The sequence below is a fragment of the Cuculus canorus genome, chromosome 18 (genome assembly GCF_017976375.1).
Source record: "Cuculus canorus isolate bCucCan1 chromosome 18, bCucCan1.pri, whole genome shotgun sequence".
Taxonomy (NCBI): domain Eukaryota; kingdom Metazoa; phylum Chordata; class Aves; order Cuculiformes; family Cuculidae; genus Cuculus; species Cuculus canorus.
In genome coordinates this window covers 10,271,702-10,298,685 of record NC_071418.1, presented here as the reverse complement: position 1 = coordinate 10,298,685, position 26,984 = coordinate 10,271,702, and the positions used below count along the sequence as shown (strand labels likewise).

The 26,984-nt window shown below is 56.4% G+C and overlaps 1 protein-coding gene across 3 annotated transcripts in view; it reads left to right on the top strand.

The window, feature by feature from the left end:
• The window catches only part of ARHGAP44 (Rho GTPase activating protein 44), a 35,566-nt gene that overhangs the window by 6,182 nt on the left and 2,400 nt on the right, over window positions 1-26,984 (top strand). Inside the window, exons 2-19 of one of the 3 annotated variants that reach the window (XM_054083279.1) lie at window positions 10,844-10,883; window positions 12,762-12,866; window positions 12,945-13,021; window positions 13,936-14,047; window positions 14,808-14,884; window positions 15,689-15,806; window positions 17,598-17,666; window positions 17,741-17,822; window positions 19,086-19,213; window positions 19,348-19,459; window positions 21,306-21,387; window positions 22,272-22,352; window positions 22,438-22,551; window positions 22,678-22,769; window positions 23,020-23,200; window positions 23,832-23,849; window positions 24,249-24,461; window positions 26,173-26,231. In XM_054083279.1, coding sequence (XP_053939254.1) covers window positions 10,844-10,883; window positions 12,762-12,866; window positions 12,945-13,021; window positions 13,936-14,047; window positions 14,808-14,884; window positions 15,689-15,806; window positions 17,598-17,666; window positions 17,741-17,822; window positions 19,086-19,213; window positions 19,348-19,459; window positions 21,306-21,387; window positions 22,272-22,352; window positions 22,438-22,551; window positions 22,678-22,769; window positions 23,020-23,200; window positions 23,832-23,849; window positions 24,249-24,461; window positions 26,173-26,231 — 1,760 coding nt within the window. The remainder of the gene's footprint in view (window positions 1-10,843; window positions 10,884-12,761; window positions 12,867-12,944; window positions 13,022-13,935; window positions 14,048-14,807; window positions 14,885-15,688; window positions 15,807-17,597; window positions 17,667-17,740; window positions 17,823-19,085; window positions 19,214-19,347; window positions 19,460-21,305; window positions 21,388-22,271; window positions 22,353-22,437; window positions 22,552-22,677; window positions 22,770-23,019; window positions 23,201-23,831; window positions 23,850-24,248; window positions 24,462-26,172; window positions 26,232-26,984) is intronic. The other 2 variants (XM_054083280.1, XM_054083281.1) reach the window with 2 other exon arrangements.

Genomic DNA, 26,984 nt, shown 5'->3' with positions numbered 1-26,984 from the left:
TGGAAATAAAGAATAATAGATGAAAATAGGGACTAATAAAGGCAAATAGGGAGTAATAAATGGAAATGAGGAATAATGCATAGAAATAAGGAATAATTAATGGCAATGATGAATAATTAATGGGCATGAGGAATAAGTAGAAATCAGGAATAATAAGAATAGGAACTTGGTGTTTTGTCTCCCCGGGAGAGTCTTGTGAGAATATGTGCTACCTTAACCCTCCAAGGTCCGAGGAGTGTCGTCTCCTGCTCATCGCCAAACCCCAGTGGGCCACCATCAACCTGCAGTGCCAGCACCGAGTCCATGGCTGGGGACCACCTGGAGTGGACTGGATGCTGCCGCAGGCTGTTAACAGTGCTGCTTAGACTCATAGAACCATGGAATGGTTTGGGTAGGAAGGGGGCTAAAAGCCCATCAGTTCCAACCCCTGCCATGGGCAGGGACACCTCCCACTGGATCAGGTTGCTCCAAGTCCCATCCAACCTGGCCTGGAACACCTCCAGGGATGGGGCAGCCACCGCTGCTCTGGGCAACCTGGGCCAGGGCCTCCCCACCCTCACAGCAAAACATTTCTTCCTAAGATCTGACCTCAATCTCCCTTCTTCCAGCTCAAAACCATTCCCCCTTGTCCTATCCCTGCACTCCCTGATCCAGAGCCCCTCCCCCGCTTTCCTGGAGCCCTTTCAGGACTGGAACCTGCTCTAAGGTCTCCCCAGAGCCTTCTCTTCTCCAGGCATGTGGAGGTCATCCCTGGGGAGTAGACAGGGGTTGTTGGAAGCAGTTTGCATCCCTCCTCCTAGCAGCGCCTGGTGGCTGCAGTCCTCCCATGGGCACGGCAGGCTTGGCCAGGACTGCGTCCCGTGGGACTGAAGGGACAGTGGTGACATCTCCCCAGCCACCCCACAGGGTGTGCAGGGAGGGCTTCCAGCCCCTGGTGGTTTTTCCTGCTTTAGGTGGTGTGGATTCCTTGAAAAAAGGAAGAACAAAGGCTGCTGAAGGGAGGAACCCCATCTGTGGCTCTGCCGGGAGCAGCCGGGCAGGGGACAGGCAGGAGCAGCCTTTTCTTCTTGCAAGGTGGCTGCAGCTGGCATTGGGTCGGGAGAGCGTGCGGCTGTCGGCAGCCGAGGGATGGGGCTTATCTGTGCGTGGAGCTGGCTGGGATGGGGTGGGATCAGGGTCAGGGTTGGGAACAGGGTCAGGATCAGGATCGGAGTCAAGGTTAAGGTCAGATCAGGGCTAAGGTCAAGGTCAGGATCAGGGTTTGGGTCAGGATCAGGGTTAGGGGGTGGTGCTGCGTGCATTTCTTTACCTTTACAAGTCTACTCTCAGCTCTCTTCCCTAGAGGCTCCCCCGTTCCTTTGCCTCTCTGTTTGTGATGCTGGGGGCGAGCGGGACCCTCCGGGTGCCCACTGAGAGCAGCAGCACCCGCAGGCACCAGGGTGCCTGGTGAGGGAGTGCGATGGGGCCAACCAGAGCAGACCACGCTCTGCTGTGCCCTGAGCATGTCCTTTACTTCATTTTTTATTGTATTTCTTTTCTTTAGGACACTTCACTAGATAGAAAGAGCTGGGGATGCTCATTCCAGCCCAGACCTGCACTTGGCACCTGACTCTCAGGAGAATTCCTGCACCCAGTGTATGAGGGACCATAACACCTTTTTTCCCCAGGGTGTAAAAAGGGATGAGAAATCAATACATGGCTGAAAAACCCTTTGAAGATGCTCTCTGCAAAGCGCTTGTATTTTATTTCTATTTATTAACCCCTCTCAGCAGCAGCCAGGCCAGCAGAAGCTGTCACCCTTATCTCCAGGCCACAGAACTATGGCCACGACCACACCTCGGTGCTCATCCCAGCAGAAACTGCCCTGAGAATTTTCCAGGTTTGGTTCAATATGTTTTTTTTCTCTCCCATCAGGAATAAAACAAGCGTGTGCAGAATGGCATGTCTGGCTTCCTAAAGAGCTCAGCAGGCCATGAGGGGACGGTGGGGATGGTGCTGGCATGGGGAGTTGTTTTTGTCCTCTCACCTGGACCCCTGCATCCAGTTCTGGGGTCCTCAGCACAGGAAGGACATAGATCTGTTGGAGCAAGTCCAGAGGAGGCCACGGAGATGATCCTATGACTGGAGCATCTCCTGTACAACGACAGGCTGAGAGAGTTAGAATTGTTCAGCTGGAAAAGAGAAGGCTCCAGGGAGACCTTAGAGCAGCTTCCAGTACTGAAAGGGGCTCCAGGAAAGCTGGGGAGGGGCTCTTGATCAGGGGGTGCAGGGACAGGATGAGGAGGAACGGTTTTCAGCTGCAAGAGTGAGATTGAGGTGAGATCTTGGGGAGGAATGTTTTGCTGTGAGGGTGGGGAGGCCCTGGCCCAGGTTTCCCAGAGCAGTGGTGGCTGCCCCATTCCTGGAGGGGTTCAAGGCCAGGTTGGATGGGGCTTGGAGCAACCTCATCCAGTGGGAGGTATCCCTGCCCATGGCAGGGAGCTATAAATGAATGGGCTTTGAGGTCCCTTCCAACCCAAACCATTCCATGATTCTACCATTTCTGAGCAGCTCAGCCTGTACCCTCATCCCTGGGGACTGCGGTGGCCTTTTAGGGTGGATGTCGCTTTGGTGGCTCTTGGGGCAGATGCTTTCCCAAGCAGCAGGACATCTAGACATGAATATAAAACCTTCAGCCCCTGAGGTTTTATTCTCTGTGCAGCAAGAATATGCTGCAAGAAATAAGGACATTTTATTCTGTGCGTATGAAACAAGGATGAAGGGAATAAACCCACCCAGAGGGGCGTCCGATGGGATTTGCAGGAGGGAGCAGCTTTAAATAGCTGGGTTCCACATCTGCGTGCTGGAGTGCCAGTGGCTCGCTGTTGGAGTTCCCCCCAGCATTTTGGCTTTGCCGAGGGACACCGCACCCCTCAGATGGTGCCGGCAGCATCCCTGCGGACCCGGTGATATTTTTATCCTCCTCGCAAGGCGGCAGCGCTGACAAACTGAAAGATTCATGGAGAGGATTGATGGGTTTGTCCCCACAGCCGGCAGTTTCAGGGTCCTGTGCTTTGTAGGGGCTTCTCCGTGATTTTCAAATCAGGACCAAAGAAGGTTCTGTATGTGACCTCAGGGTGGGTTTTCCTCCACCAGGAATGAGCCAGGAGTGAGGATCGAAGGCCTTCTTGCATCCTATGCTGCAGGGATGCTGATGCAGCGAGCTCACAGCCAGGAAAGGGGCAAAAGGAGAGGAAAAGAGGCTTTTCTGCCTTTACAACTCCATGCCGTGCTTTGCTTTGTTTCCTTTGGTTTTCCCAGTGGTGGCAGAAAGATAGGGGAAAGCTGGACCAGCCCTCCCCATCTCTCTCATCCCACTTTTCAAGCCTGGTTTGGCTGCTGATGGGTGAGCTGCTGGGCTCTGAACCCTGGCACTGTGCCACTGGGTGGGCATCGCTGCCCTGAGCCATGGGTTTGGGACACAGGGACCATCCCTCCACGTCACGTGCCAGGGCAGGATGAGCCCAGAATGCACTGGAAGAGGCGCCAGCGAGGCTGTCTCGCTGCTTCTCGCTGGATGTTACATCTTGGAGTCGTCTCCCCAGGGGATCTGAGCAGCGATTTGAGGATATAAATATTTGATGTTTTGCTTCTTGTCTGTGAAAAAGGCACTGGAAAAAATCCGCAGCTCTGTTTGGCCTCAGCTGGATGCTGGTTATGAGCTGTCAGGCTGCACATCCCCTGGGATGCAGTAGTGAGGAGAGCTCCAACAGCATCAAGAGCTGGGGGTGGCACAGTCCTAGGACCAGCATCCAGCCTGGCCCGCAATGCCCAGCACTTCTAGGTGTCGCCTGGAAGAGACCCAAGAGGCTTTCTCCTCCATCCGGCACAGGCGATGGATGCCCAGCACCTTTCCCAGTTACGTGGTTGAACCTCACGTCACCAACCTCACCTCTGAGCTTTGGGGGTGTGAGGACCTTGAATTTTCCTGTGGGTCCCAGACACGTGTGGCAACACTGGAGGGAGATGTGAGCAGGACTGGGATGGAGCCTCTTGCTGTCCCATGGGATAGTGGGCCAGTGGAGCAGACCCATCCGTGAGAGTTAATCCTTGGAGCAGGATGGCCTTGGTTGGGTTTTCAATCCTCCCTCTATGCTCAGCTGCGAGGCTGGTTTTAGGTTGGAGCTATCGGAAATCAAGGGAACTGGCCAGAGTCAGTAATTGAATAGTTATGGACACACTGCGGCGAGGGGGTGCCTAAGGGTGGAAGGGGCGTTTGATGGGCAACGGGGTCCCTGGAGCATCGTGGACATGCTCTGCCTCTAGAGATACATCGTCAGCTCTGCCCATCCCTGTGCTGGGTGAGGAAGGGCTGGAGTGCAGAGAAGGCAACGGGGCTGGAGCCCAGGGGTTCAGGGAGTGGCTGAGGAACCTGGGGCTGTTTATTCTGGAGAAGAGGAGGCTGAGGGGAGACCTCATCGCTCCCTACAGCTCCCAGAAAGGAGGTGGTGGTGAGGTGGGCTCTTCTCCCAAGTAACCAGGGATAGGAAGAGAGGAAATGGCCTCAGGTTGTGCCAGGAGAGGTTTAGAGTGGAGGTTAGGAAAAATGTCCTCACGGAGAGAGTGGTGAAGCCCTGGCAGAGGCTGCCCAGGGCAGTGGGGGCGTCTCCATCCCTGGAGGGGTTCTAAAAAAGATTGTGGCTGTGGCACTTAGGGACATGGTTTAGCAAGCACGGTGTGGTTGGGCTGATGGTTGGACTGCGTGATCTTAGAGGTCTTTTCCAACCGTAATGATTCTAAAAGTGCTTGCTCAGCAGCCTGGCGTGATGGTTTTCCACCTTCAGAGAGAATATCACCATGATATCTCCATCATTCTCTGAGTTTTGCTGGCTCAGGGTCAAATCCAAGATGAGGATCTGCTTGTCTTGGGTGGTTTGAGCATCAGAAGAGGACGGTGGTGGGGACTACAGGGTAGGTGCTAGTGATGGATAGTCCAGCCAGATGGATATGTCTGGCATCAGGAGGTGCTCCATGGAAGCACCAGCTTTGCTGTAGCTCCCCAGGCCAAGACACTGGAAGCTCATGTAGTATTTATGTGGAAATCAACTTAATTTGCTTGATTGGTGTTGATTTCTGCTGGCAGCAATTAGGGTTTTTTTTTTTTTCAGAAGCAAACACACAACCAAATTGGAGCTGCGCCCCCTGCTCGTTTGCTTTTAAGTCTCCGTATTAATTGTCCCTCTTCTCCCAGCTGCTCGCAGGGATACAAGTGTCTGGGTGCTGAGTGAGGCTGAGGTTTGCCTGGATTTGTGCTGAGAAAACAGCTCCGGGGTGGAAATCCTCCACGAGGAGAAGGGGAGGAGTGGGGTTTTATTTGCCCGGAGGGTAGAAAGCGTTGCAAGCCGGTAGTCCTGCCTGCTTCACAGGACAGGACGCTCCTGACGGATTCATGTCGCTTGTAAGGCATGAAGTTTTGGGGGGTTGGGGACCAGCCAGGGAAATCGAGAAGTCCCTGCACCGCTCTTTTGTGTCCTGCTGTTTGTGGAGGACACCTTGGAGCAACAACCACCGTCTCGGGTTCCCCAGGGGAGGTCATGAGCCATGAAGGTGATCCGAGGGCTGAAGCACCTCCTTCCACCTGGAAGTACCTACCTACAGATGAACGAGGGGAAAGAACTGTCCTGTGCTGATCCTGACTGAAACCAGCGCGTAGAGAAGATGTTTTGGTGGTGCCACCACTGTTGGTTGGGCCATGGGATGCTCCAGCTACCAAAAACCTCTTTCCCAGAGCCCTGCTGCACGTGTCAGACCCTTGAGCATCATTCGAGGGTCCAGGGGTGTGGAGTGAGCACAGATGGTCACTAAACCCAGCCCAGGGTGCGAGGAAGGGGGGGCTGATGTAGCCCCCCAGCTGCCCCAGGACACAGGAGCCTGCATCCCCCTGCTCCCCAGGGAGTGACAGTGATTTGGAAGGAGATGTGTTTGTCCATGCAGGAGCTCGGCTGCCCCCCAGGCGTTGGCAGGGAGCAGCTCCCGGGGTCCCCTGGGCTCAGGGTGGCTGTCACCGCAGCAGGGGCTGAACTTGGGGGGTGCGACCCCTCGGATGGCTTCAGTTCGGATCGGGCTGCTTGTATGGAGCCAGCGTTGGGGCCAGGAGGGGTGGACTGGGGGGGCTGAGAATGAAAATGAGAGGTGGTGGGGAAAGGCTAAGGGCTGCCAGGAGGGACTGGATCATTCCAGGAGGGGTCTGGAGATGCTGGGGGTGGACTGGGAGGTGCTGGGAAAGAGCTGGGGAGGATCTGGGGGATAATGGGGATGAGCTAAGAACTGCCAAGAGGGGCTGGGAAGGAACTGGGGGATTCCAGAAGGGGCTGGGGGATGCTGGGGGCGTGGAACTGGTGACACTGGGGAGGAACTGGGGGGTCCAGGAGGGCTGGGGAATGCTGGGGAGGAACTGTGGCATACTGGGATACTGGCTAAGGGCTGCCAGGAGGGGCTGGGAATGGATTGGGGAGGGCTGGGGAGGAACTGGGGGATTCCAGAAGAGACTGGGTGGTGCTGAAGAGGAACTGGGGGTGCTGGGGACAGGCTGGGGGATGCCAGGAGGAGCTGAGGGGTTCCTTGGATGGGAGCAAGATGCTAGGGAGACCATCTCTGCTTGACGCTAGGGAGAGCATCTCCAGGATGCATCCAGACTGGTTCCTCTTGACGTTGTGAATGGGTTTCTCTAGGGCTGCTGTTTGGGAAGCACCTTTGTGGTTTGGGCTCCGAAGTTCCACATGGTCTGAACTGAAGTTCTTGAGTGTAAACTGGGAGCTGGGGCTCTGGAATGCCAGGGTTTGGGGGCTGGCACAAGGGACCAACAGCCATCTTCGAGGGGGATGCTGAGTTGAGCGGGAGGAAGCACGGAGCGAGTAGGGAGAAGATGTGTTGAAGAGGAGGGGCTGGAGCAGAGATGCTCAGGGCTGGTGCGGAGATGCTCGAGGCTGAGCCCACTGAACATGCTTTGCCAAGATCCCCAGAAAGATGATCCCATCCCACCTCCAGAAAAGGCAGCATCCCCAGTCGATGCCCCAGGGAAATCCCTGGGTACTGGGGAGGGGACAATGGAGTCTCCTTGAGCATCTCTGAATGCCGGAAAGGGCTCAGCACCCAAAAATACGCCCCTGTGGGGTGGGGCAGAGCTCAGGACATGAAGGAGAGTCTCCGTCTCCCCAGCTGCTCCCTGGCCAGGTGTCCATTGTGCCGCCAAGCATCGCTTGCCACAGATTCGCAGGATGGCTCCTGAAACCAGATAAGCTCCTGTAAAACCGTATTAGCTTTCAACTGAGACTTTAGCAGCATAATGGATGTAATGGGATTTCTCCTGGTGGCATTAGCAGCACGGAGCTGTGATGCAGCGTGATGTCGGTGGAGTGGGATGATGTGGCTTTTCAGTCTTTACACAGAACACGGCCACGCAGAGCGGCTTGGGCTGGGCTTTCTGGGGCTTTGGAGGCACCGCTTGGTTCTTGCGCTCCAGGGTGTCATTTGGAGGTTCTGGAGTGCTGTCAGTGAGAGCAAATACAGAGACAAGGGGATCTATTTGTATTTTTGTGAAGCATTCTGGAAGATCTGTAAGGAGCTTTAGGTGGAGTGGCAGGACATCAGCAGAGCTGCATTGTCCACAGGACCGTATGTACCCACAGCAGCAGGATCTGTCCCACGTGCTGCTGCTAAACCACATGCGATGGAGCTGCAGCTGGGTTGCTCCCCATTGCATCCACAGGGCTGGACTCTTCGGCCCGAGCTGCCGGCAGCATCACCCATAAGGTCCAGGTACCCCAAGGCAGGAGACTTGTCCTCTGCTTAGGCTTTGCAAAAATAGAGCCCTGTTGTGGCTTTTTGGGCCATGTTTTCCCCGTTCTGCAGGGCAAGGCGTGAGGCAGGGTGATGCCTGGCTCTGGATGCCGGCACTGGTGGGATGTGGTACCCAGCTCCCACTGCCATGGGCAATGCTGCTCTGCTGCAGCCCTGCCCCATGCCCGTCCCATCGCTGGTGGCCGCAGCGTGTCCCCAGGGCCACGCAGAGCCCTCCATCCCCACTGCAGGACGAGAAAGCATCCCAGCTCCCACAGATGCCAAAGCCAAGCAGGGAAACACCTGCTCCTGTGGCATTCCCGTTGCTCTGCCACATCCCTGGGCAGCTGAGTCCAGCTCTCCAACAGCCTCTTTGATTATTCCTATCCTATTAAAATGCTGCAGCCTTTTTTTCCTCCTTTTTAAAGCCTCATCAATGGCTGTCAGGCTCTCCAGCCTGCCTCAGTATCCCGGGATGTGGCAAGGCTGGTGTGAGTGTCTGTGCCAGAGCTGGGGCTGAGCCCTTAAATCTGCTGTGGTTTCTCATCCCGGGGATACACTTAAACACAGAACGAAGATAGGATTTTGTTATCCTGTTTGAAACATTTTCTGCATCCCAAACGTGTCAGGACATCGCATGTCTTGGGTTGTGGCTACTGGGAGAGAGACCTGACCGTGGGGTGTGGCAAACCCATCCATCAGCCCCAACTGGAAGAAGGGAAAATGGGCTAAAAACGTCGCTTTTGGGGAGTGTTTTCCTGATGTGGCAAGAACAGGAGGGAGTTTTTCTCCTCCAGCCTTTTTTTAAAGTTTGGAAAAGTCGTCATGACTCGTCAACATGTGCTCGGAGCACAGAAATCCAACGGTGTCCTGGGCTGCATCCAAAGAATTGGGACCATGGTGAGGGAGGGGATTCTGTCCCTCTGCTCTGCTCTGATGAGACCCCACCTGGAGCCCTGCATCCAGTGCTGGAGTGCCCAGCACAGGAAGGACATGGATCTGCTGGAGCGAGTCTGAAGGAGGCAATAGAGATGATCCAAGGGCTGGAGGACCTTCTGTATGAGAACAGGCTGAGACAGTTGGGGTTGTTCAGTCTGGAGAAGAAGAAGCTCCAGGGAGACCTTAGAGCAGCTTCCAGTACTGAAAGGGGCTCCAGGAAAGCTGGGGAGGGGCTCTTCATCAGGGAGTGCGGGGACACGACAAACGGGGATGGTTTTGAGCTGTAAGAAGGGAGATTGAGATGATATCTTGGGGAGAAATGTTTTGCTGTGAGGGTGGGGAGGCCCTGGCCCAGGTTGCCCAGAGCAGTGGTGGCTGCCCCATCCCTGGAGGGGTTCAAGGCCAGGTTGGATGGGGCTTGGAGCAACCTGATCCAGTGGGAGGTGTTCCTGCCCATGACAGGGGGTGGAACTGCTTGGACTTTGAGTTCCCTTCAACCCATACCATTCCATGACTCTCAGATATCTGTGGTGCAGAGCAGGAGGCAGGTCTGTGTGCCAGAGGTCCCTGCACGAGAGTGGACGATGTTTGCTGTGTCCCTGCCACCTCCTTCTCCTGTGGGATGCAGAATTCATCCTGAGCCGGGACAGGGAAGCAGGGATGGCCGTTGTGTCTGTGCTGGTGGATATTTGCTGCTTTCTTCCCTGTTTGTACCGGTTCTGTGGTGTTTCCAGCTCTGTCTGTAAATGATAGTGAAGAGGATTTGCCGAAGAGGAGGAGAGCCTGAGCAGCCCTTGCTCCTGGGCAGCCAGTGCATCACTTGTGTTCCATGTAGGCGATACCGCAAAGGGTTCGTTTGAAATCCCTTTTAAAAAAAAAAAGAAAAATATATTGGGTTTGGAGATTTTTTGTGTTTTTAAAACCAACCGAAACCAGACACTGGGATGACTTTCATACCCAGACCAGATTGAATGCAGTTAATTAGCACTTTCTAAATCACAGAATCACAGAATCACAAGGTTGGATGTTGTAAATGTCTTTGGATGTTGTGTATTTTCAGATGAACCCACAGACCCAGCCCTGCGCTGCCCGGCGCCTCTGCTGTGCCAGGCTCGCTCTTTGAACCCTGCTCTGCTGCTGCCGATTCCTTAATTTCTGCTTTTCCAGCCCCTGACAGCTGGGAAACCAGCCTGGATAGCAGAAAGCAACCAAGGTTCAGGCAATAAAGGTATGCCTTGTTACAAAGGATCAGAGCACCAAGCTGCCATCGCTAACGAACCTTTAGGGACTAATTGGCTAAATCACAACTCTGACCAAGCACATCTTGACAGATGTCATTTTGCAAAGAGAGGTGATGCACTAAAGTTGTAAATAACCCATGAAAAAGAGAATAAATGATACTGAGTGTGGTGGTTTGAATAAATCTGAGCAGATCCGGTGCGGAGCAGCCACAGGGGCTTCGTGGGCGAGGATGCTATGGGTGTGCGCGGGGATAAGGAGGCTTTGCTGCACATTTGTGTCTCCTTTTGCATCCTCATTGCTCCTTGCTAGCAAGGACAGTGGATGTCACACGCTCTGGAACAGTAAACCCAGCTCCGACGAGCAGTGGGAAGGGTTACGGTGAAGCCCTGGGCAGCAGCTGCTGCTGCAGATTCAGTCGGCTGCGTCGGAGTGAAGAGGCTCAGTCGTGCAGACAGGTTGTGTCCTTGAGATCCATGGCACTGAGGATGTGCTGGAGCCTGGCACGGCCCAGGGAGCTGCCGACATGCATAGAAACACTGCCTCCCTCTGCAGTGCTGCCCACATCCTGCTGGGAACTCAGCATCCCCGTTGTGCTGGGGACAATGGAATAATAAGGGGGAGATCAGACAACTCTAATTTGGTGTGGGATGTGGCTCACCAAGATGCTCCATCCTTTGCTTACTTAGGGGATAAAGGGATGACTCGTGGGACCAGCAAACCATAAATCACCGGCTGCATCCTGTTGGAGAAGCATGTTCAGCCATGCCTGGTACCACGGCAGCGCCAGCGCTGCCGCATGTGCTGGACCGTTCGCCAACACTTTATGTTCTTTCTTGTCTTGCAGGGCTGAGAAGACAGAGGTTTTGAGTGAAGATCTCCTGCAGGTGAGGCCTCTGCAGCTGCTCTGACCAGCGCCCAGAGTGCCTGTGTGCGCCCAGGCACCCACCCGTGGGTGCTGGATGTGGCACCAGCTCCGTGCTGGTTGGGGCTCCGTGCCCTGTGACAGTGAGAGAGGCTGGGAGGAGGAGGAGGGGGTTGGAAGCATGGGAAGCAGCATTGTGTCCCTCCCACGCACCCTCCCAGCCCTTTCCCAGCGTAATTTTCAGGTCAGCTGGAATCGGATCCAGTCTCATCTCCGCCAGGTTGGCAACGTGACACGGGCAGCCGGGTTGGTGGCGCCCGCATCTCCCGTCTGTCCTGCAAACCCTGCCCTGGGGACAGGATACGTGACAGCAGGGTTCAGTCCCCAGAGCTGGGGTTCCCCCGAAGCTGATGGTTTGAGCAATTCAGCAAAACAGCTCAAGCCAAAAGCCTGGCGTAGTGCCTGGGAGCAGCAGCTGGGATGCTCAGGTCGCGGTCGCTCGGGGACATCTCATCTCGATGCTTTTTTGTGCCAGGAGCAGGGCTTCCTGCCCGCCCCAGGGAGGGAGGTGGTGGAGCAAGCGCCAGCCAAGGGCCATGAATTCACAAATCCATCACTGAATTCATGGGGTTTCCAACTCACACTTCTCCAAACCATCGCTCCTGACTTGGGCACCGATAGGCGAAGCAGCTGCCCGGCCGTTGGTGAGGATGCTCTCACAGCCTCCCGCTGCTGTCCCAGCACTGGTGCCGTCCCTGCTGGCACCATCCAGAGCAAGCCTGGCTGCAGCAATGCTGCACGGGGGATTTTTGCACCTTTCAGAGATAATTCAGTGGGCGAGTGGTCAGTGCCACCTTGTCTGCGTGTCTCCTGAAGACTCAGTGATGTTGGCAGGGCTCTGTGTCCGGAGATGGTGCAGAACCCAAATCCTTCTGGGCACTGTATCTCATCGCCTCCAGTTGGGTTCATCTGGATGAGTGTGCATTCACGTTTGTGTCCTTCTGAACACTATACCCCTCCCGGCAGCGTATACGTGGGCATGTGTGTGTCTATAATTATTGTATATATAGTTTTTAAATATATACACACGTGTCCATCTCTACGTTGAAAGGAACAGGGATGTGTTGCGGGGATGGCAGAGGCTGCTCTTCCCTTCGCCAGACATCATGTACATCTATAATTTTTAGTATGGATGTAATATTCTTATATACATTAATATATTTAGTAGGTATTATGAGTAGTGTATATATCTATTATTATAGCAGTGGAGGCTGGCTCTGTTTGAGTGCCAGGCTCCCATCAGATGCCTCCTGCCTCGAGGACCCTGCAGGCTCAGCACTTCTCCCTGGCAGGGAGTATTTCTTTTTTTCCCCCTACTCATATCCCAAGGTTTGGAGCTTTCGCGAACATTTCCCTTTTCTCAGATTATTTCCCTAAATGTTGAGCTTTCCCTTTTTTCCCCTCCGTGTCTCTCAGCTCTGGTTTTCAGCAGACCTTCATTGCTTACTCTTAATGACACCTCTCATTGAGTTCCGAGGTGAATTGCATCGTTTAATCAATGCAGAGGCAAATAAGGTGACCTTCAGCCCCAGGTTAGAGTGTTGGCGGGTGGGGTTGGTGGCAGGGCTCAGCTGGGGACAGGCACTTCCTGCCCTTGCCTGAGGACAGAAGCGTTTTGGGGCTGCTGTGCCTTGCTCGGGGCTTGAGTTGAGGCAGCATCAACCCCGTGAAACCTTCTCCTGCTCAAATCCTCCGTACCCTGGGAAGGGGCTGGGCTCCAGGCTGTTGCATCTGACACAAGAGCAATTAAAATCTCTTTGATTGACAAGCAAGAAGTTGCTGCCCAGTGGGTAGAGAACCAGGCAGGATGCCCTGGTGATGGGCACCGCTGCATCCGCAGGTGGAAAAGCGCCTGGAGCTGGTGAAGCAGGTCTCGCACAGCACCCACAAGAAGCTGACGGCATGTCTGCAGGGCCAGCAAGGCGTGGATGCCGACAAGCGCTCGGTGAGGCTCTGACAGGGTGCTGAGGCTGCTGGGCACTCTGGGGCCGGCGTGGTGGGCAACACAGTCCTCTCTTTGCAGAAGAAGCTGCCGTTGACAACGCTGGCGCAGTGCTTGATGGAGGGATCGGCTGTGCTGGGTGATGACTCCTTGCTGGGGTAAGGAGGTCTGGGTCTCCCCTGGGGCCCTGGGATGCTGCTGGGATACCAGGATGCTGCTGGGATGCTGCTATCAGGAATTACTGCACTTTCTTATCTATGATGCTGGATGACGGAGGGGGGGATCACAGCAGGGCTGCTCTGATCTCAGCAGTCATGGAGATTCGTTTATTCTTTTCTGCCTTTTAATGAGCTGGAATCCTTTAATCACGCAGTACACGGCATAAATGATATATATATATGTATTTCAGTGTATATAGTATATACACTGAGATACTTATATATATAGAATATACATACTATATATGTGTGTGTGTGTGTGTCAGTCAGTACTTGTAGGGGGCTACAGAAGAGAAGGCTCTGGGGAGACCTTAGAGCAGGTTCCAGTACTGAAAGGGGCTCTTGATCAGATAGCGCAAGGATGGGATGAGGGGGAATGGTTTTGAGCTGAAAGAGGGGCGATTGAGATGAGATCTTGGGGAGAAATGTATTCCTGTGAGGGTGGGGAGAAGATGTGGCTGCCCCATCCCTGGAGGTGTTCAAGGCCAGGTTGGATGGAGTTTTGATCTCCCTGATCCAGTGGGAGGTGCCCCTGCCCATGGCAGGGAGTAGAAGTGGTTGGGCTTTGAGATCCCTTCCAACCCAAACCATTCCATGATTCTATGACCTCCCACCAAAGACTGTACAATTTCAGACCATAGACACTATAATAGCGTGGGAATGAGATTTTCCGAACTCCAAGTTGCCCACATTCCCTGGTTGCCACCCTCCCTCCGCCTGCAAGGAGGAGCTGCCCCACGCTGCTGCCGAGCGCCCCAAGGGCTCTGGGTGCCCATCGCCCACCCCCTGGGCGCAGGCTGGCTGCTCCTGCTCCCCCAGCCCCGCAGCACCCAGCCCTGCTGCTGCCCTTGCAGGAAGATGCTGCGGCTGTGCGGGGAGGTGGAGGACAAGCTGGCTCAGGAGCTCATCCACTTCGAGCTGCAGGTGGAGCGGGATGTCATCGAGCCCCTCTTCGTGCTGGCTGAGGTGAGTGGCAGGTGGGGAGGTCCCTGGGTCACGGTGTCACCGTGCAGGGGACTCGCATCTGAAACAAGCTGTCCCCTGCAACAGAGCTTCCATCTTTGAGGTGTTTGCTAATTGTGTTAATTGGCAGGCAATATTTGCACATTTTGTTGGGCCGGCTGCTGGGGCTGTCACTGCTCTTCCTCTTTTCTGCCTTTCCTGAAGGCAGAGACATTGACACTGATTTCTGACCCATTTTCCAAGCTCCAAACAAATACTACTTTGTGTTTCAGTTGTCCCCCCATGCTTTCCCCTCCCCTTTACGTCCAGCAAGATGTCCTTTGCTTGGTTCTGGTTTTATCTTCCCCAGCAGAGACAAGAGCGTTAGCCTACTGCTGGTGTTCAGGGCTTTCAGCCTTTACCAAATCCTTTGGCAAACGTTGCCCTTGCATGGGAGGCTCTGCATTGCCATCCGCTAATGCCCTTTTCCTGCCTTCATCCAGCTCCCCAGGGTGGGAGGCTGTGATCCCCCAAGGATGCTCCTCTCCGGGGTGTGGGTTCTGCAGTGAGGCTGTTGGAGGTGGCACAGCTCACGTGGGGACACGGAGGAGGGACGAGCTGTGCCATCTCTCTGGTGATGCTAAAATAAGGATCTGCACCCTTATCTGCTCAGCTTGCACCGGCCCAAACTCCCAGTCCAAGTCTGAAGTCAACTCTACAGTCAGATCTGACCCACTCAGGCGCCACTGTCGTTATCTCCTCCTGTTCCTGTGTGTTGTTGCAGGTGGAAATCCCGAATATCCAAAAGCAGAGGAAGCACTTGGCAAAGCTCGTGCTGGACATGGACTCTTCCAGGACGCGGTAGGAAGCAGCTTCAAAGCTGCTGTATACAAAATAAAAATCCCCGAGCAATGGGTAGCACCGGGAAGGACATCCTGGAGCCCAGGTACCACGGCTGTCTTGGGACAATAAGTCTTGGCTGTGTCACCATGTTCGATGAAGTCAAGCTCTGCTGTGAGCCAGGATTCCTGCTCTTCCAGATCCCTCTTCCTTGCCTGCCCTCTGCAGAAAAGAGTATTTTGTTCTGACACAAATACTTAGGTTTTCCCCACCCTTTGCCTGTCTTGGTGGGTTCTTACATGATGGCAAAGAGCCGGGTGCTCCTGCTTCTCTAGAGTAGTGTGGAGGTGGATGTGGAATGTCCTTCTGGATGGGTCCTTGTCTCAGATGCTATGGTGGGGACCTGCAGGTTGTGCTTTAGGTTTTGCCTGGGGCCATAGTGACCATTTAAAAAGTATGCAGAGTTGGCCAAGCCTTGCAGAACATCAAGGCATCCCCCAGGGAGAGCTTTGGGAGGTGTTTGTAGTCCTCAACGTTGTGTCCAGACCTTCGCATCGTCTTCTTTCTCCTACCTGAGTGAAGCTCATTATCCTGCTGAAAATAATGTGTAATTGGAGCCCCGTGTGCACAGCCGGTTGTAGGGATTGGGGATGATTAGGGTTGGGAGTGGGTGCTGCATCCCAGCCTGGACTGGGACCATCTGCATGGTGGTCAGCCCTGGGGACCAAGTAGGTTTGGCCAAAGGGGGTCCTTGGAGTGCCCTCCAAGTCTGCTGGGATCCTGTGGTCCCTGTGCCCCCGTGACAGCTCTGCCCTCTCTCCGCAGGTGGCAGCAGTCGGCGAAGTCCTCGGGTTTGGCCAGCAACCTGCAGCCCTCGGGCGCCAAAGCTGATGCTCTCCGGGAGGAGATGGAGGAGGCAGCCAACAGAGTGGAGATTTGCAGGGTACCCAGGGGGATCACTCCTTGCTGGAGTGGGGGAACCGTGGCATTCAGGCACTGCAGAATACCTGCAGCCTCTCCTCTTACCCTGTTCTTCACCCGCTTCCTACCCCATTGCTATGCTAAACGCTCCTCCTGCTGTTCCCCTTGCCCAAACGCAGCCTGGTGGCAGTGGGTGATGCTCACCAGCCAAGCAGGACATCCTCGGTTCCTGTTGCCATCCGCTGGAGCTGGAGAGCATCCCATTCCCAGGGGACTCATCCTGGCAGGAGCTGGCAAGCTGAGCACTGTGTGTGCCCAGCCATGGCACAGAGACCTGCGGGAAGTGCCAGCGAGTGCTGAGCCCACACGTGCCGCCCAGCCCCGTCACCCCCTGCCATCCCTCAGGGTCGTGTTTGGTGGAAAAAGTATCCAAGCAAGGGGGGAGACTGCTGCCAGCACCTTTGTCATGGGCTGCAGGATGCAGTGAAGAAACCCACAGGCAATTTTGAGTGGCTTTAAATTCCCCCTGGGCAGAAAATACAAAGGGCCAAGCAAACCTGGTGCTCTGGGTTTGGGGCAGGAGATGGAGCTGGGTGTGTGTCCCAAATCCTGGCTCTTTTCTCCAGGGGCACAACCAAAACCTGCATAACCCTTAAAATCCAGTCCCAAAATCACACTGTTTCCCATTTTAGAGCATCAAAGCCCCACATGCCCAGCAAGTCCCAGTAACACCAGCCAGGCCAGGGTCTGCCCCCGCTGTATTCACCATGCTGACGGTCGACCAGGATGTGCTCAGAGTGTTGGTTTTCCTCCAGCTGAGTTATCACAGGGGATTCTCAAAAGGGAGCACTTTGGGAAGTGGCAAAGTGTATTTTGCGAGCGTGGGGACAGAGATCTGTGCCCTGGTGCCGAGAGGCTCGTTGTAATTTGGAGCAAGCCCCATCAGTCTGGTCTGCTCCGAGTGGTTGGGCGCTACTCGTGACAGCTGAGCTGTGCGCTGCTTCGCTGTGGAGCAATTAGTGCTGTGGTTAATGAATGAGCCACTTGTACACAAAGAGCAATGCAGCGAGGTGCTGGGATGAGCAGACCTGGCATTTTAGTTGTGTTGTTCAGCCCACCAGGATGTGCAGCTGTTAGCTGTTGGCTGACAGGTTGTTTCCAAGTAGCTTGTGCTTTCAGGAGAGCTGCTTGCAAGGCACTGGCTGATTTGGGGCTCTGGAAGAAGTGGGGGGCAAGGGTGGGGCCAGTCGCACAGCACCAGAGAGCGAACCCCAACATAGAAACATGGGATGGTTGGGTTGGAAAGGACCTCAAAGCCCATCCAGTTCCACCTCCCTGCCATGGGCAGGGACACCTCCCACTGGATCAGGTTGCTCAAAGCCCCATCCAACCTGGCCTTGAACCCCTCCAGGGATGGGGCAGCCACCACTGCTCTGGGCAACCTGGGCCAGGGCCTCCCCACCCTCACAGGAAAACATTTCTCCCCAAAATTTCATCTTAATCTTCCCTCCTTACAGCTGAAACCCTTTCCCCCTCATCCTATCTCTGCACTCCCTGAACAAGAGCCCCTCCCCAGCTTTCCTGGAGCCCCTTTCCGTACTGGAAGCTGCTCTAAGGTCTCCCGGGAGCCTTCTGTTCTCCAGGCTGAACAACCCCAGCTCTCCACCTATCACCCGAGCATATATCAAGCCCATGCTGCCACATGTCACATTGCGCGTTGGCTCCTGGTGGGAGCTGTGCCCTGCGAAAGGGTCATCTTGGTGGCATCAGGGCAGCTCAGGCTTGGTGGTGACTAATTTTCTGCTCTCCACAGGACCAGCTCTCGGCTGACATGTACAATTTTGTGGCCAAAGAAGTAGACTATGCAAACTATTTCCAAACTGTAAGTGCCACCCATGCCCATGGGATTCCTCCATCTGGGTGGAGGGGTGAGAGCGGTGCCGTCTTTCCCCACAGCTGATCGAGGTGCAGGCCGAGTACCATCGGAAATCCTTAGCGCTTTTGCAGAACGTCCTGCCTCAAATTAAAGCCCAGCAGGGTAAGTGTCCGTGGGGTCTGGATGCAATGCTGAGGGCTCTGTGTCACACCGGAGCCATGTGAGCTCCATGACATGGCTGCATGCTGGGTCCACAGCCAAGCATCCTCACTTGGCTCCCCACATCTGCATCCAGCCTGCCCTGGCACTGGGAGAGCATCTCCATCCCACTTGGTCACAGGGGGCAGAATCCAACCAGCATCATCGAATCATAGAATCATCAGGTTGGAAAAGACCTCTTGGATCATTGAGTCCAACCATTCCTATCTGCCGCTAAACCACGTCCCTGAGCACCTCGTCTACCCGTCTTTTAAACACCTCCAGGGATGGGGACTCCTCCTCCCCCTCTCTGGGCAGCTGTTCCAGTGCCCCATGACCCTTTCTGTGAAAAATTTCTTCCTGATATCCACTCTGACCCTCCCCTGGTGGAGCTTCATGCCGTTCCCCCTTGTCCTGTCCTCAGTCACTTGGGAGAAGAGCCCAGCTCCCTCCTCTCCACAACCTCCTTTCAGGTAGCTGTAGAGAGCAATAAGGTCTCCCCTCAGCCTCCTCCAGGCTAAACACCCCCAGCTCTCTCAGCCGCTCCTGGAAACAGGGGAAACCTGCCCAATTATCCCCATCAAGCACAGCGCTGACGTGCAAACCCAGCACCGAGGAGGAGAGTTTGCTTTGTGCTGTGCAACCTCAGTAGAGGCTGGGAGACCGTGGTTGGGAAGAGCCCAGTGCAGCCCCAAAGCAGCGCGTTCCCAGGGCGCCGTGCTGCCATCACTGCGGTGTGGTGGGGAGCGATTTGGATTTTATTGTTTCCTCTTGATCCCACAAAATATTCCTGCCTCAAACTGTGATGGAAGAAGTGGGAATATATTGCAAAGGTTTGCCCATAGTCGCTCCCACCCAAAAACGTTATGCAGCCCCTTAGAAACATCGTGTGTGATGAGTGGAAAATACTGTAGAATCATAGAATAGTTTGGGTTGGAAGGGACCTTAGAGACCGTCCAGTTCCAGCCCCCCTGCCATGGGCAGGGACACTTCCCACTGGATCAGGCTGCCCAAGGCCAATCCAATCTGTCCTTGAATTTTACTTGGATTTCATCTTTAAAACGCGCTTCCCAAGCCACCCAGGACGGAGCTTGGGGTCCTGATGTTTTAACAAGTCCCAAATAGAATATTTTGCTGTGATCCAAGGGTTTTTTGGGAGGGGGTGCTGGATCTGGCACCATCCCTGCTGTGTCCTCCCCCTTCTCTCACCCCCTCTGCCCATCTCAGAGGCGTGGATGGAGAAGCCCTCCTTTGGGAAGCCCTTGGAGGAGCACCTGGCTGTCAGCGGGCGAGAGATCGCCTTCCCTGTGGAAGCGTGTGTGACGATGCTGCTGGAGTGCGGCATGCAGGAGGAGGTGGGTCCCAGGTCCCAGCATGACGCCGTTGGGCATGTTGGAAGAGGTCATGGGTGCCTTCAAGGAACAGTGGGGCTTTGGGGACATTCCCAGCCCCAAAGCCTGTGCAACGCTCTTCTGTGTCTTCTGTGAAGGGTCTCTTCCGAGTGGCTCCCTCAGCTTCCAAGCTGAAGAAGCTCAAGGCTGCCCTGGACTGCTGTGTGGTGGACGTGCAAGAGTACTCGGCAGACCCACACGCCATTGCAGGTAGAGGCAGCATCGGGTGGGGTGGTTGGGGATGTGTGGGAGGGTCCATCCAGCCTGCAGGCACCAACTGTAGGCACCCAGAGGGTGATGATCACTGGTATGAAGTCCAGCCAGAGGTCAGCCACCAGTGGTGTAGTCCAGGGGTTGATAATGGGATCTGATCCCAACTGAGATCTTCATTAGTGACACGGATAGTGGGACAGGGTGCACCCCCAGCAAGGAGGCAGATGACACCAAACTGGGAGGAGTGGCTGATGCTCCAAAGGATGGTGCTGCATCCCGAGGGACCAGGACAGGCTGGAGAAATGGGCTGAGAGACCTCATGAAGCAAGGGGAAGCGCCAAGTCCTGCCCTTGGGGAGGAGCAGCCCCCGGCACCAGGACATGCTGGGGCCACCCAGCTGGAAAGCAGCTTGGCAGAGATGGGCTGGACACCAAGCTGACCAAGTGCCAGCCGTGGGAAGGCAAATAATGTCCTGGGCTGTGCTGGGAGGTGTGGTGACAGCTGGTTGAAGGAGATTATCCTTCTCCTCTGCTCAGCACTGGTGAGGCCACATCTGCAGTGTTGTGTCCAGTGTGGGGCACTACAAGAAAGATATGGAGATACTGGAGAGTCTCCAGTGTGAGGCCATGAAGATAATGAGGGGCCTGGAGCATCTCTCCTCGGAGGAAAGGCTGAGGGAGCTGGGAATGTTCAGCCTGGAGCAGAGATGGGTCAAGGGGATCTCATCGATGGATATAAATACCTGCGGGGAAGGGGCAAAGAAGGCACTGCTCTTTCCAGTGGTGCGCAGCACCAGGACTAGAGGCGATGGGCTCCAACTGAACCGCAAATGGTTCCCTCTGAAGACGAGGAGACACTTTCATCACACGTGGATGATCAAGCGCTGACATGGGCTGCCCAGGGAGGTGATGGAGGGTCTATCCTTGGAGATACTCAAAAGCCATCAAGACGTAATCATGGGCAGCCGGCTCTGGGTGGTTCTGCTGGAGCAGGGAGTTGGACCAGATGACCACCAGGGGTGCCTTCCACCCTCAGCCCTTCCGTGGTTTGTCCCAAAGCCTTTGAACAGCAAAGAGGGTACACAGGGGAACAAATGTAGGTGTGGAAATGCAGCTCTTGGGTGTTCAGGAGTTGCCTTCCACAGAGGGACCTGCACGTCCCCTCCCCGGCCAAGGCCTTGGGCAGCGCTTTTGGTTGCAGATGAGGAAGAAAACAGAGATGCCATCATAATCTGAGGTGGCGCTCAGGCCCTGATGACACTAATGAGGATGGTTCTAATGAGGGTGACTCTAATCAGGAGAGCCTCCACAGGAGCATGGAGTGGTTGGGAAGATGCACGTGTTATCATCAAGCTTGCCATCTTCTCTCCACCTCTTCTGTGTCTGTAGACCCTCCCCAAGCACGGAGGGGCTGATATTCACCATGAATTGGGTCAAAATACCACTCTGCTGCCGCCCTCCTGAGCTGGGCTGTCTGACGGGTGTAGGATTGGACCCTGACTGCAGTGGGAACTCTCTCCCAGCGCAAGGAGCTGGGAAGATCCTGGGCAAAAACGAGTGATGGAGAGCTGGGTGAACTCGTGGTGGAAGCTAAAGTGGTGGAGGGGATCAGGGGGGTGCAGGAGGGACAAAATAGAGGTAGCGGGGTGGTTACTGGGGGTCAGAGGATGCTGTGGGCTCCACCATGCTGAAAGGTGTAATGGGTGCTTTGGGCCGCATCGGTGGAGGGGTTGGAAGGGATGCGAGTCAAAATGCTGAGGAACAAAACCATTTGGTGCCTGGTGGCCAGTGCCACCCGCAGCACCTCCTGTGGTGCTGAGCCCCTTGTCCCTTGTGTGCCACAGGAGCTCTCAAATCCTACCTGCGAGAGCTGCCAGAGCCCCTCATGACATTTGAGCTGTATGAGGAGTGGATCCAGGCCTCCAAGTGAGTCTGGGGCATCTCCCCCATTCCTCCATGACATGGGTGGTGGCATCTAGGGTCCCACGGGTGGTTTGGGGTCTGTGAGTTATTTTTCACATGGTTCACAGCATTTGGGATGGGAGCCGGGGGGTTTCTTGTCATGTTCTTTGAGCACTGTGGGTCTCAACAGCAAGGGTGGTCTTGGTGTTCCCCAACCCTTATGCCCCAGCCTTGGTCCAGGGTGCCTCAGCCAAGGTGGCTGAGCTCTTTCAGCATCCTCCAGCAAGCCCTTGGGTAGCAGGCCCTGGTGCCATTCCTGGATGGATGTGCAATCTCTGGGAGATGACAACTGGCCAAGGAGTCTCCCACCTGCTTTTCTGGAATGCTCTGAACGATGAAACCCCCAAAGCCAGCAGGGCTAGGCCAGCTGAGGTGGCACCATGGGAGGTGTTTGGGCTAAGGGTGAGGGAGATGGGAGAAGGAGCATCTCCTTCTAGATTGAGGACCACCTCAGTGGTGCCTGGATGTAGGACTGACCACATCCTGCCCCTGCCCTGGGAGTGCTGGAGCATGTGGTGGTGGCTCAGCAGAGGGGACGGTCCCCAAGGGTGGCATGTGGGGAGCAGGCTGTTGTTTTGGGGGGCTTTTGGCAGTAATTACCACTTCTAAAGTGAACACATCCCCAAAACACAACCGGGTGGGACTGGAGGTGAGGAGAGGACGTGCCCCTCGCCTGCAGCCTAAAGGTTTCCTTCTTGTTTTGGCCATGGTTTGGGGTTTCATTTACCTGTATGATGTTGGCACCAGCCCAAAGGTCTTGCAGAGCCCCTGAGGGCAGGGCTGGTGGGGCCAAAAGCCCTAGGGTGGGGTGGGAATGGGGTATGAGCCTCCTGTCCAACTCCCCACAGCATCCCGGAGCAGGAGAAGAGGCTGCAGGCTCTCTGGAATGCCTGTGAGAAGCTTCCCAAAGCCAACTACAACAACATCAGGTGAGCCTGGGGCCAGCGGGACAAAGGGATGGGATGGAGAAGGTGCGATGTTGATCTACCACCCTGGCTTGGCTCTGTTTTCCAGGTACCTGATCAAATTCCTGGCCAAGCTGACTGAGTACCAGGATGCGAATAAGATGACGCCAAGCAATGTGGCCATCGTGCTGGGACCCAACCTCCTCTGGCCACAGGCAGATGGGTGCGGTGTCCGGTTGGGAAGCGAATGGGGTAGAGGGATGCTGGGGTGTGGGGTGGGGCCAAAATCCTATCAGAAATGAGGCTGGGCTGTGGTGGGGTTGCTGAGGTGCTGCCCACCACCTTGCAGGAACATGACAGAGATGATGACGACCGTCTCGCTGCAGATCGTGGGAATTATCGAGCCACTCATCCAGCATGCTGACTGGTTTTTCCCTGGAGGTAGGGATGGGCTACGTGGGACCTCCTGGACCTCCTTGAGGAGGGGGTGCTGAGCTCCCATGTTTATTTTGGCCCTGTCTGCTCACCTTGGCTTGGGGGCCTCCAGCAGAGATCTGGCAAGACTCCTCAGAGCAGTGAGCCCAATCCAGCCACTCCAGGACCCCCCTGCGGTGCCAATTCCCCCATCCCACCCCTCAGTGAGGACACACAACCCAACATCCCTCCTCCCTTCTCCTTTCCCCCACCCCAGACATCGAGTTCAATGTGACAGGCAACTACGGCAGCCCCATGCACATCAACCACAACGCCAACTACAGCTCCATGCCCTCCCCGGACATGGACCACGCCGACCGCCGGCAGCACGACCAGGCGCGGCGGCCCCTCAGCGTGGCCACGGACAACATGATGCTGGAGTTCTACAAGAAGGATGGGTAGGGTCTGTGCGGTGCCAGGGCTTGGGGAGGTGGTGGCATTGCCACCCTGGAGAAGGGTTACACTGAGCTGGTGGAAGTTGGGTGGTCCTGGGGTGGGAGGACCTCCTGTTCTCCGTGCTGAGCTCTCAGGGATGCTCAGGTGAGCCTGGGGCTTGACGCCTGCTTCCAGCCTGCTGAGATGGGAGTGGGGTGGCCCGTGGCACAGTACTGGGGCTGTGCCATGCCAGGATCGGTGCCCTGGTGCTCCCGAGGTCTGCTGGCTCTGCTTCAGGAGAAAGCTTCCTACTCACAACCCGTGCATGCACCCACCCCTGTGCCACCTCACAGGGACCACAGCCAGGCAGGTTACCTCCAGAAAACATTCCAGGGCTCTCCCTGTGTCCGAAAAACATCCACTGAGCTCTCCTCACCTCCATAAAACGTCCTCGGGGTTCTCTCTACCTCCTAAACCGCAATCTCTCCCCATCACCAGCACAGCCTGGTTCCCACCATGCCCTTCCTGCCTCAACTCTTGAAGCCCCCTGACCTCACAGCTGCTTTTCCATCCAGCGGCCGCTGCTCGCCGTGCCTTGTCAGGGTTTGGGGGGTGGGGGTGTGCACTAATAATCGTGTGTTTCCATTCATGCAGCCTTAGGAAAATCCAAAGGTACTGTATCCTCTGCAGCTGTGCTGGGAGGCTGCTGGGAAGGTGGTGGGATGGTGCTGGGAGGATGCTGGGATGAGATGATGCTGGAAGGTGGTAGGATGGTGCTGGGAGGATACTGGGATGAGATGATGCTGGAAGGTGGTGGGATGGTGCTGGGTGGTTTTTGGAAGGATACTGGGAGGGTGCTGGTGCCTGCTGGTACCTGGAGAAAGGAGAGGTGGCCAGTAGGTGACACAAGCACATCCCATGTGGCCATCCCTGCCCTCTTCCCAGCAGCTTCCCAGTGGAAGTGGCGTTTTTAGGGTACAGGCACCCGAAGAAGCTGGAGGAGGAGCGGGGGATGCTGGCGGTCCCCGTTCACTAGGCAGGTGTTGAGAGCCTGTCTCTCTGTGTCCCCAGCATGGGTGTCAGGGTGATGGACACCTCGTGGGTGGCCCGACGAGGCCCCTCAGGGGCACGGAAGGCATCCTCGCCGGCCACTCAGCCCCCCGCGCCGCCTGCCGAGCTCCCCACCACCCCGCACTCACCCATTCCCGAGGCGGTGGATATTTCAGCTACCCCATCCCCAACTCCCACCAGCTTCGCCTTTCCCCCGGCAACCGAGCGGACAAGGTAAGGCCACCGACATCCTTGTGTCCCCAACCAAATCCAAACCCCAGCTGTGCCAGAGAAGGTGCTCAGCATCCCTGGGAGGGGAACAGCATCCCAGGGGCAGCCGGAGGGGAGGGTGCTCAGCGGTCCTGGGAGAGAAGCAACATCCTAGGGGCAGGTGACAACCCTAAAGAGGAGAGGGTGCTCATCATCGCTGGGAAAGGAGCAGCATCCCGAGGGCACTGGGAGGAGGGGGTGCTCAGTATCCCCAAGAGAGGAGCAGTGTTCCAAGGGCAGCAGGAGGACAGGTTGCTCAGAATCTCTGGCAGAGGGGCAGCATCCTGGAACACCAGGAGGGGAGGGTGCTTAGCTTCACTGGGAGAGGAGAAGCAATCCAGGGACATGGGGAGGAGAAGGATATTTAGCACCTCCAGGAGAGGAGCAGTACCACGGGGACAGCGGGAGGAGAGGGTGCTCAGCATCCTGGGGACAGTAGGAGGAGAGGGTGCCCCACAGTGACCACAATAGCCCCATCCCCGCATCCCCCATTGCCTCATCCACCAGCCCCACATCCACCATCCCTGCATCCCCCAGCTCCTCACCCCTATACCCTCATCCCCAGACCCTCACCCCCAGCCCTTCATCCCCCTAGTCCCACATTCCCCAGCTTCTCCCAGCCTCACATCCCTTAAGCCCTGCATCCTTTGAGCTCTGTATCCCTTGAGCCCCACCATTTCCTCATCCCCTTATCTCCATCCCTTCACCTCCTGGCCCCTCATCCCCCATCCCCTTATCCCCATCCTTCATGCCCCTGCCCTGCCTCCCCCATCGCCTCATCCCCCAGCCCCACATCCCCCAGACCCTCACCCCCAGCCCCTCATGGCTCCAGTCCCGCATCCCCCAGCTCTTCACCCCTATGCCCTCATCCCCTAGCCCCACACCCCGCATCCCCGAGCCCCTCGTCCCCCATCTCCTCATCCCTCATTTCCCATCCTTGCATCCCCTATCCACTCATCCTCCATCCCGTCATCCCCCCACCCCCCATCTCCTCATCACTCATCCCCCATCCCCTCATCCCCCATCTCCTCATCCTCTCATCCCCCATCCCTGCATCCCCCATCCCCTCATCCCTCCTCCCCTCATCCCCCATCTCCTCATCCCTCCTCCCCTCATCCCCCATCTCCTCATCCCTCCTCCCCTCATCCCCCATCCCCTCATCCCTCCTCCCCTCATCCCCCATCCCCTCATCCCTCCTCCCCTCATCCCCCATCTCCTCATCCCTCCTCCCCTCATACCCCATCTCCTCATCCCCCGTCCCCTCATCCCCCCTCCCCTCATCCCCCATCCCCTCATCCCTCCTCCCCTCATCCCCCATCTCCTCATCCCCTCATCCCCCATCCCTGCATCCCGCATCCCCTCATCCCCCATCCCCTCATCCCCCATCCCCCATCCCCTCACCCCCTTCCCTGCATCCCCCAGCCTCTCATCCCCCATCTCCTCATCCCTCGTTTCCCATCCCTGCATCCCCCATCCACTCATCCTCCATCCCCTCATCCCCCCTCCCCTCATCCCCCATCCCTGCACCTCCACAGCCGCTTTTCATTTCTATTTTTCCCTTTCCATTTCTCTCTTTTTTCCCCTTTCCATTTCTATTGTGTCTTCCTCCCCCTCTTGTCTAACTTCTCTCTCTGCTCCTCTGTTCCTCTTTCCCTCTCTCCCGGTTCCTCCCCAGCGCTCCGAGGCCCAAGGACCCCCCCCCCGGGGAGCCGAGCCCACCGCCCCCTCGCCAAGGTAGGAGCGGGGCGCAGGGTGGGGGTCGTGGCCGGGGGCCCCCCCTGACCCCCTCTCTGTCCGCAGGGGCCAAGAAGCCGGCGCCCGTCCCGCCAAGGGAGCCGGGGGGGGTCCCGTCCCCGTCCCCCTCCAGCCTCTCCCCCCTGCCCAGCCCCCCCTCCCCTTGCCCCCCGCCTCCCCCCCCGCCCCCTCTGCCCCCCCCGGCCTCTGCACCCCCTCCCCGAGCCCGACCCCCCTCCAAAGCACGCCCGCGCCCCACGCTGCCCCCCCCGCCGCAGCCCCCCCCGCCCCCCGAGAGCCCCCGCACCCCCCCCGGGGACAGCGGCATGGCAGGTAATGGGGGACACGGGAGGACACTGGGGGGGGGACAATGGCACCGAGGAGGCGGCAGCATCCTTGGGAAGATGTGATGTCCAGAGGAGGGGGGGGACTGTCCCCAGGGAGGTGGCAACAGCCTTGGGAAGGTGGTGATGTCCAGGGAGGTGACGATGTCCATGACAAGGTGGTGATATCCAGGGAGGTGACAATGTCCACGACAAGATGGGACTGTCCCCAGTGAGGTGGCATCACCCTTGGGAAGGTGGCAGCATTCTTGGGAAGGTGGCCGATGTCCGGGGATAGGGGGGGGACTGTCCCCAGGGATGTGGCAACAGCCTTGGGAAGGTGGTGGTGTCCAGGGAGGTGCCAATGTCCATGAAAAGGTGGGACAGTACCCAGGAAGGTGGCAGCATCCTTGGGAAGGTGGCAGTGTCA